Below are 9,045 nucleotides of genomic sequence, written 5' to 3'. Positions count from 1 at the left end.
GAATGCATGCCAACCTGGGAATCAGCCCTGAACAGTGAGACAACAAGAGCGTGGAGCTTTTTCCATTCGAACCTGAGGCTCTGCCTTATCCCATCCCCTCCCCCCCAGACCAACAGGCAGGGCACAGAGCTGTGCATGCTTTACCCAGAGTGCATCAGCACCCGGAGGCAGCGTGCCAGTTCAATGTGAAGCCCAGCTGCCAGGCTGTGACTATGTAGGGCACCTACATGGCAGCAGCACCCGCTCTGGTGATGCAATGCTTTCTGTGTTCACAGGGAAGCAGTGCTGGAGTGTCAGCAATGGCAACGGTTTTGTCTTTTAACCCTGCGATGCCCATGTGGTGTATCTCACATATGATACAATGCTTTATACTTTGTCACCCCTCAGTAGCATAGTGTGTTCACAATGCTACGTTTGTAATGTGCAACACGTGATGTGTTGCCAGGAAGATCTTTGTGTTTGGTGCTAGGAATGGTGTTCTCCTTGGGCAATACAGCCTTAGACTAATCTTTACAATGCTTAGCTAGGCTTTACCGTGCATCCACTATACAGTTTGCAATGTGTTTACTATGGTGAACCTTTTTAAGGAGAATTTGGAGAGGCTAGTATCTCTGATGAGGGATCAGAATGCAATGCAGTAAGCTTATCACTCTCCTGCCTGCTCATAGCTACATGCAAGATGCACTGTGTAGTATGTCTGGACCATTCCAAGGAGCTGAATTAATAAGACAGACGCAGAGGGACCAAACAAACAGCATTGTTTAACAAACTCAATTTTTTAAATCAACTGTCTCTTTTTTACTTTCTTTACAAACTACTGTCGGTTCCCACAAGGGGGCGTGCTCTCTTCCTCTGCCCTGGGCAGGTCCGTGTCCGGCTCCATGGAAACTGTGGAATGAAAAAACACAGGAAGGGTTCAGGAAAGGTTCAACGCAAGGATTAGGGCTGTCTGGGGGGGGTGCTGTTCTCAAAGTGGTTTAATCTGCCAAACCAGAAAGCAGAGCTGTTTAATAAAGATCTCGGGAGTGCTCTCATGCTGTTTGTGGAGTAACACAGCTTGAGAATACCTCCTAGTGAGATCTATTAACAAAACCACTGTCAATTGGAAAAGGGCCTGTTTGAGTTCTTTCTGAGGATTTCAAATCAGACGCATATTGGGGGCTCGTCCAGAATCATCGCTGCCAAGCGAGACAAATTTCAATTCTTAATTGGTCTGGCAGGTTTGTTGTTTGTCTTCTTGAGGGATGTACCTGATAACTAAAAGAGAAACCGTGGAATTGTATATTTGTATTTGAAATGTTACCAAAAAACTCCCAGCACCAGGTTGTTCATTTCTTTTGCCTAAATGCTGCTCTTTCAGAGATAATTTGAATGGTTCTCTAAACGGTAGGCTGAATCAGATACATGTTGCAAGTTTAGACTGTGCTAATAAGGGTAGATCTGCTGAAATGACCAGCTCACCTGTGTTAGCTGTCCCTCTTGCGCAGGTACTTCCTCATCACGCTGCTAACGTCTCTCTCATGACCCTCCGCCTCCTGCTGTTGCATCTCCTCCTCCCCCAGCTCCCCCAGAGCTCTGCGATGACGCACTCTCCCGGCCCCCTGGCTGGCCCCTGCACTCTCTACGCTGCGGAGCGACACAGTGGATCCCTCGGAGTCGGAGTCGGAGCCCCCCCTGTGAGCTGCAGTCTTGGTCGAGGGAAGCTCCCCGAAGTGGACGCTGAGTGGCCGCCTGACCTCCCTGCGCTCCGCCCCGTTCTGGGCCAGGCTGCTGGTGGACTGGGCCCTGCGGATGGCAGGCAGGATCTCCGGCTCCATGCCGTCTCCCTTGCTTTCCACCGTCTTGTCCTCGTCCGTCAGGTTGCTCAGCCTCCGGTTTCTGAAGACCAGCGGCTCCTTCCCCAGCTGCACCTCCTCCCCGTTCTCTTCCTCTGCGATAGACAGCCCCAGGCGCTTCCGGATTGGCGGCGGGACCCTGGAGAGAGGCCGGGACAGTTCCTCTTCTTCTGTGGCAGCCTCCAGGATGGGCAGAGTGCGGCGGGGGGTGCTGGGGCTGGGGGACAGGGCCTCACAGGAGCTGAATCGGGTCATCCTCCGGTCCCCTGTGGATTCAGGGAGGGACCTAAGGCTGGCTGATCGAGTCATGCGAGGACTCAGGGCGGAGCTGGCGGCAGCCTGGCTGGCATCCTGCGGCTCAGAGGTGTGTTTGAGGATGGTGGGCCTGAAGGACGCCTCTGAGCCCACGCTCGTCACGTCTTCCTGCTCAAGCATGGAGCTGGCACGCCTTCTCAGCACCGACGCCCCTGTAGTCTGGTATATAGGCAGCGTGCCGCCCCCCTCCCGTCCCACTCCGCTCCCCTGCTCCGCTCGCTCGCTCCCCCGCTTGCGACGCAGCTCTTCCAGGAACTCTGACAGCGCCAGCGAGCTTGGAGCCCGCTCTCTCTCCTCTGTCTCTGCGGACCCTGTAGACCCTGTGGACTCTGCCAGGGGCGACGTGACCCTATGCCTGGCTCCCTCCCCAACGCTGCTCCGCGACTGGCTGTCCTGGCCCAGCTCCCTCCTCCGCAGGCTGAGCGAGGACCCTGGCCTGCTCCCCTCCGAGTCTCTGGGGAGCGACCTGTCGGGAGGAGCAGGGTGTTAGACAGCCTCATCACTGTAGGCACAGAGGATTGGGGTAGCGGGGTACGCAGAGGTATAGCACAGTGCATAGATGAAATCAATACACTAATACATGCATCAATAAAAAACTATAGTGGAAATTGAATATGTAAAAAATAGAGTGCAGTGAAACCGAACTATCAGCACGGTAATGTTCCCTTTTCATGCTGTGGAATTGCATCACAGGAGTCTGAGTTGTTGTTATTTATTTTCTTTTGACAATGGAGAGGCCGGCTCACTAGAGGAGCCAGAGACAGGGAGATATAAATAGATCTCAGGTAACAAAGGCAGAGCACATCCCCTTCGGTCCCGGGGAGAGAGGCAATCAATCTTGCCAGACAGAGGAGGAGAAGGAGGAGATCCTCTCTGTAGCTCGGGGGCTGACTAATACCAGGGCCAGACAGACAGAGAGAGACGTGAGCACTGGACTGAATACTGATACCAGGCACCTGCTTCACTCACTTACTGCCTTCCTGGGACAAACACATGTCCGCTGCAATCAAGCTGATGTAATGAGCGTCTCAAGGGATGACGAAGTTGGGAAAAGGACTCAGAAAATGTGTTGGACAATTAGGTATCCTACTTGCTGGTATACTCACAGTATCCGCATTAAACGTAAGTATGGGAGCGGTGTAAAAATATTCTTAACTAATTAGCTAATTAAACAGATTAATTAGGTTGAATTAACTGCTAAAATTAGTACCACAAAATAAATGAATAAATGTGTTTCTTAAGCAATTGCTTTTAGTTGACCAATAAGAGGTGTTATATTGTAAAACAATTTATTTTTTGTATGTCAGGATCATTTTGCATTGCGTTAAGCCACACTAAACAAAACTTGAAAAAATGAATCAAACAAAAGAATGTTTTTGATCTGAACTGCACTCTCTTACCTGATGCTGTACGTGCTCATAGTTTCGGACACGGACTGTCTGGCCACGCTGCTGGCCATGCTGCTTCCATAGGGGGACCCGGGGCCTCGGGGGACCCCCAGCCAGGACCTGATCCCCTCCCCGGGGTCCACACTGACCGCAGATCCCACAGTGGACAGGCTGTCTCTATCAGGAGGAAACAGCAGCCAGGGAAAGAGAAAACGCATCATATGATTGCAGTACAGTGCACTAAGATGTGCTGGCATTCTAACTGAAGCCCTCGATGTCCTTTTTGAAGTGTGAACGTAGAATTTCTGTGCCATGTTCTGCCAAGAGTGCGTTCGGTGATGTTCAGATTAGCAACCTAGTCACTACAGGGATGGGAATAAGACTCCTATTGCATAGCAGCGTCACCCGTTCCAGGTTTTAATACATGCTTGATTAGCCACAGTGTATTGATAACAAGCTCCTATTAAACTCGTATTAAAACCAGGAGTGGATCAATCTGCTTTGCAATGGGAGTCTTATTTCCATTCCGGAATTATACTACAATATTTGCCCCTAGCACTGTAGAAGTGGTAGCTGCCAGGGTTCTACAGTGCAGACGCAGCTTCCCTATTTCCAGTGGTGCTCCAGTGGTGCAGTGAATGCGAGCCGTGCTTAGCAGTAAAATCAAAACTGCAGTTAAAACTGAGATTTCTAAGGACAGGCGGAAATGTTTTTCAATAACTTTTTACAAGGGTTGCCCCATTGAGCTGCTTCTGGTTCGGCCAGGATGAGATCCTGTTAAAGATTTGCATGTCGTGTCCAAGGGGGTCCAGGAAGATGACCACAGCACAGGATCACACGCGCGCGCGCTCGCTCACAATGAGAAAGCGTAACGTCACAAACAGAGATACATGACAATAACCCAGCCGACACATTGCACCAAGCGCAGACACAGAGACAATGGCAAGAGCAAGAGAGCCTCCCAGCTCGCATCTCTGAGGAGCTGTCCACTGCCTCAGTGCTGAACCCAGCGCCGAATTCAGCAGGGGCTTCAATTACCTGGCTCACTTCACTATATTCTATTGAATTAGCAGGCTCTCAGAGTTGCTGTACAGACACACATGCAGTTATTCTTTTTATCAAACCAACCAGACCGTTCCAAGGGTTGATCCATGCCAACCGCTGCTAAATGACAGCCATGCATGACAGAAGATCACACTCTGCCCAGGTGCAAAGAGACGCTCCAGACTCCAACGTTACACAGTATGATTCTTCTTGTTCCTTTTCAAATATCGTTCCTACACAATTCCAGAGGGTCATTCTAATGAAGCACCATTCACAAGCTCTGAATTAGTTCGTTCGTGGAAAGAAATGCTAGCCCACGCCGTAAAGCAGAGCAGAGAATCGACAAGGGTTTTCTTACAAGTCTCGCTTCCTGCCAAAGGAATCCACTGCTGTCTGGACGCTGTGTGGAAGGAGAGAGGAGAGGACTGTGAGCTCTGATACCTGCAGACAGCTTCAGGAAGGACCGGGGCAGAGAAACTGCAGGGAACTGGAACAGCAGCTGGACTGCAGTTCCACCAGTGTGTGCGTGTGTGTGTGTGTCCCTCTCAGTACAGTACAGTCTCTATGTGGTTGTTGAGATCTCGTGTCACATACTTGTTTTTCTCTCAGGCTCATGGAAAATGTCAAACTTCAACATACCTTTCCATCCCGACTGATCACTGATTAAAGGGCAAACGGAAATGAAAGTTTGGAAGAAGAAAAAAACAAAACAACAATGTTACAAACATTGGCAAGCACTCCATTATGTGTGTCTCTTTAGCTCATTAATACTTTCCTTTGGACCCCCCCCCCCCCCCAATCCCCCCCATCCCCCCCCCCCCCCAGAGCGCTGCTTTGCAAAGCCCTTTTCTACACTGTGATCCCTGCTCACTGACGGCTGTTTGAATTCACATGAGTAAAATAAGATAAAACAAAGCTAGGCTCCTGGAGACCGCTGTGCTGCTGATCTATAATAATAACCCTAAAGCAATGCAGGGGCTTTGCAGCGAACCTGACTGCTGATCCAGACCTCAGCAGGTCCGAAGCTGCCTGCAATACAGACCCATGTGCAGCACCAGCAATGAGAACTATATTAGCATAATTCATTAGTGACATTTTACTAATAGCCTACCGCATGCATCATTGACATCACCCAACGCATGGTGTTTATGCTGATAAAAAAAAAAAATTGTACAGTGTGTCCGTCCCTGTTGGTGTAATTAACTGCAATAAAAATGTATAAAAAAAATAAATAAATAAAGTCACGTTCACTATGAGATTCTAGAGCACTGTGTTCTGAATGTTCTGACATTACAGCCGCTGTAAGTCCATAGACCTGAGCACAGTGTGCTCGGCTGCAGTGTGGAAGGCAGTTGGTTTCAATAGCTCAGTGGTTAGTGCTGGGCTGCAGTGTGGAAGGCAGTGGGTTTGAGTAGCTCAGTGGTTAGAGTGCTGAGCTGCAGTGTGGAAGGCAGTGGATTTGAGTAGCTCAGTGGTTAGAGTGCTGGGCTGCAGTGTGGAAGGCAGTTGGTTTCAATAGCTCAGTGGTTAGTGCTGGGCCGCAGTGTGGAAGGCAGTTGGTTTGAGTAGCTCAGTGGTTAGAGTGCTGGGCTGCTATGTGGAAGGCAGTTGGTTTGAGTAGCTCAGTGGTTAGAGTGCTGGGCTGCATGGTGGGAGATAGTGGGCTTGAGTAGCTCAGTGGTTGTACAAGCAATCCAGTATGCTAGTTATATTTGGATAGTTCTATTTCTAATTATATATAAATCATGCAGCTGAAGCCGATTCCTGTTCTGAGAATTTTTACCTTTCAGAGTCACTTTCATCACTGGACTCTTCCTCCAGGGCAGCCTGTAGATCCGCGATGCGCTTGATTGATGTCTCTAGATCGGCCTGTAATGTCTGCCTGATTGCACTCAGCTCCTCCAGTCTCATCTCCTGCAGAGAGAGTGGAGACAGAATAAGAATCAGGGACCATCTGAGCCTGGCTTGTTTCATGACACGGACGCGGCTCCCTTGTGAAATTCAAAGCCTGTGCTAAAATAGAAAGCTATCAACGGTAGACTGAAGGTCGATGTGCGAGAGATGAAAGGGTTGCCTGCCCCCTGTAGAGCTTTGGCCTCTTTGATTCAGGACAGAGGAGCACACCGCAGGCCTGGGTACGAGGAGCACAGGGGGGGAGGACCTGGGCTTTGTAGCTCTGTTTCAAACAGCACCAACGTACACCAGGGTCACTGCATTAGGACAGACACAACTGTGAGTTTGACATCATGATATATCCAGATGCTGTTGTTATACCAAACATTTACTGTAACCAAAACTGTTCACTAACCGCTAGACCAAACACTCCCAGTCCCTCAGCTCTACAACTAGACCACACTGCCTCCCAGTCCCTCAGCACTTAGTTCCAGTCCATTAGCTCTACACCAGGCAATACTTCTCCTCAGTCTCTAGTATCTAGAGACTGTACCCCCCCCCCCCCCCCCCCACACACACCTGATTCTCATTGTCTGACATACTCCTGCCACATGACCCGGTCATGCTTCCCATAATGCTTCCCTTCTCTTGCAGTGTTAGCTAATGGACTGACAGCCCCTGGGATTCACAGAGAACCCAACACAGCCATCACATTCAACCAGCTACATCTATCCAGCCCCCCTGAACAATGCAAACCACGTCATTGTTTCACGCAAGGCTGAGTCTCTCTTTAAAAGTGCAAGTTCATATCACCATGACAACCACTGGCCATTCCCTAGCTACTTGGGGAATGGTAATACGAAATATACAGAAGCAGAAAAATAAATTGGCTCTGTCAACCCCACATGTGGAACGCCAGCTGATGAAATGAAATATCTTTTCTCTGCCGTATGATGTGTATAATGCATGAAGAGAGGTTTAATTAATGTACATGGAAAAGACACATTGGTTTATCTCAGCTGTTCTCTCCAGGGGTAACAAATACCCCAGCCGCCCACCAAAATATTTTCAAAGAAGTGTTCAAACCGAGGAAAGAAATCTAACGTTGCCAGTCCCCAGTGATCCTGTAATGAGATCAGCTGGAACTAATTTGCACATTTCTGTAAAGCAATATCCAGACTCTCCAGCATTTCCCTCCTTGCATCTTAAAAGCATTCAAACTGTAGCGGCTTGCATGTTACTCTTAATTAGCAAGAGCTGAATAATTCAGGAATGGAGTTAGCTTCCGTGGGGCAAGCGAGTTTGCAAAGGCACGATCAAACTTTAACGTGACCCAGTTATTAAAACAATCCCAGAGGCTCAGCACTCAGCTAATTCAGAACACTCTGGAGGATTCACTCAAAACAAGCCCCCTGTTTCTTATTCATAGGACAGACTGCACTGGGACCCGTCCCGTCTGCTACCAGCTGCACAAGGTGATGTCAGCTCACAGCTGTTCAGCAAAAGCAGTAGCTGGAGTGCAAGAATCTCAACAGGATGTTTGTCTCTGTCTCTGTGTGTTCGCTTCGCCCGGGCGTGGAGGGGGTCTCTGTAGCACTGCTTGAGGGCAGCGGCGCCAGGACTGCGGCAGCCTCAGTGCCAGAGTGTGAATGGCAGCACACTGCGGCGAGGGTTCCAGGGTAAGTGGTTTAGTCAGGAGATCATGTGATTACTGGAGAGTTCCTGCCTTGGGCTTGAATTCCTTATTTATTCGTCCATTTTTTTTTCTCACCTTTTGCAATGTAAGCCAGTAAGTTTTGTGCTATAATCACCAAATCATGGCAGAGTCCTGATGCATAACTGAAAACCCTGCAGGGCTCAGTCGTGCACGGGCTGTGTCTACAGTGGGATCTGACTCCTGAGCTCATCTTCTGCTTCACATATTACACAGGCTGAGATCTCGTCCCATCCATAGAGCTCAGGAGGAGACAGAGGGTCCAGATTACTGAAGAGGTGAGAGATTACAGGGCTGTCCCGAGACTCCTAATCAGAGAAGCAGTGTACTGTATTACAGTGTATTACAATGTACTGTATTGGGTGGTGTGGCTGCCTCACCTCCCGTCCCTCTCATCCTGACCCTGTCTTTCCCCCTCCCAATCCCACTTTTCTCTACTGCTCTCCGAGTCGTACCAGCTCGACTCTGCGCCGGCTGCTCTCCAGCTCGCTGCGAGCCAGGTCCTCCATCTCCACTCTCATCTCCTGCAGCCGCTGCTGGTAGTACTGGGCATGCTCCTTCTCCCGGGCCTCCGTCTCGGCAGCATGCTCCAGCTCCTCACCCATCCGCACCACGTTGTCCCTCAGCCGCAGCACCAGCACCTAGGAGGGAGAAGGGGGCAGTCAGAGGTGATATACAGTGTAGCTCAGACGCACACACACTCACACAAAGAGAGATACACACACAGAGACACACACACAGACACACACAGAGAGAGACACACAGACACACAGAGAGACACACACACACAGAAACACACACACACAGACACACACACAGAGAGACACACACACACACAGAGACACACACACACTTC

General features: G+C 49.8%; 1 protein-coding gene across 1 annotated transcript in view; it reads right to left on the bottom strand.

Moving 5' to 3' along the window:
* Positions 1 to 741: 741 nt before the first annotated feature.
* LOC117426818 (unconventional myosin-XVIIIb-like) overlaps positions 742 to 9,045 on the bottom strand; it is a gene marked incomplete at its 5' end in the record, with an annotated part of 38,295 nt that continues 29,991 nt past the window's right edge. The window contains 6 exons of the mRNA XM_058995622.1: positions 742 to 888; positions 1,462 to 2,616; positions 3,551 to 3,715; positions 4,941 to 4,982; positions 6,366 to 6,496; positions 8,645 to 8,830. Coding sequence (XP_058851605.1) covers positions 1,467 to 2,616; positions 3,551 to 3,715; positions 4,941 to 4,982; positions 6,366 to 6,496; positions 8,645 to 8,830 — 1,674 coding nt within the window. The remainder of the gene's footprint in view (positions 889 to 1,461; positions 2,617 to 3,550; positions 3,716 to 4,940; positions 4,983 to 6,365; positions 6,497 to 8,644; positions 8,831 to 9,045) is intronic.

This window comes from Acipenser ruthenus, chromosome 21 (genome assembly GCF_902713425.1).
Source record: "Acipenser ruthenus chromosome 21, fAciRut3.2 maternal haplotype, whole genome shotgun sequence".
Taxonomy (NCBI): Eukaryota; Metazoa; Chordata; class Actinopteri; order Acipenseriformes; family Acipenseridae; genus Acipenser; species Acipenser ruthenus.
The sequence above is the reverse complement of the archived record's forward strand: the minus strand, read 5'-3'. Positions and strand labels throughout refer to the sequence as shown.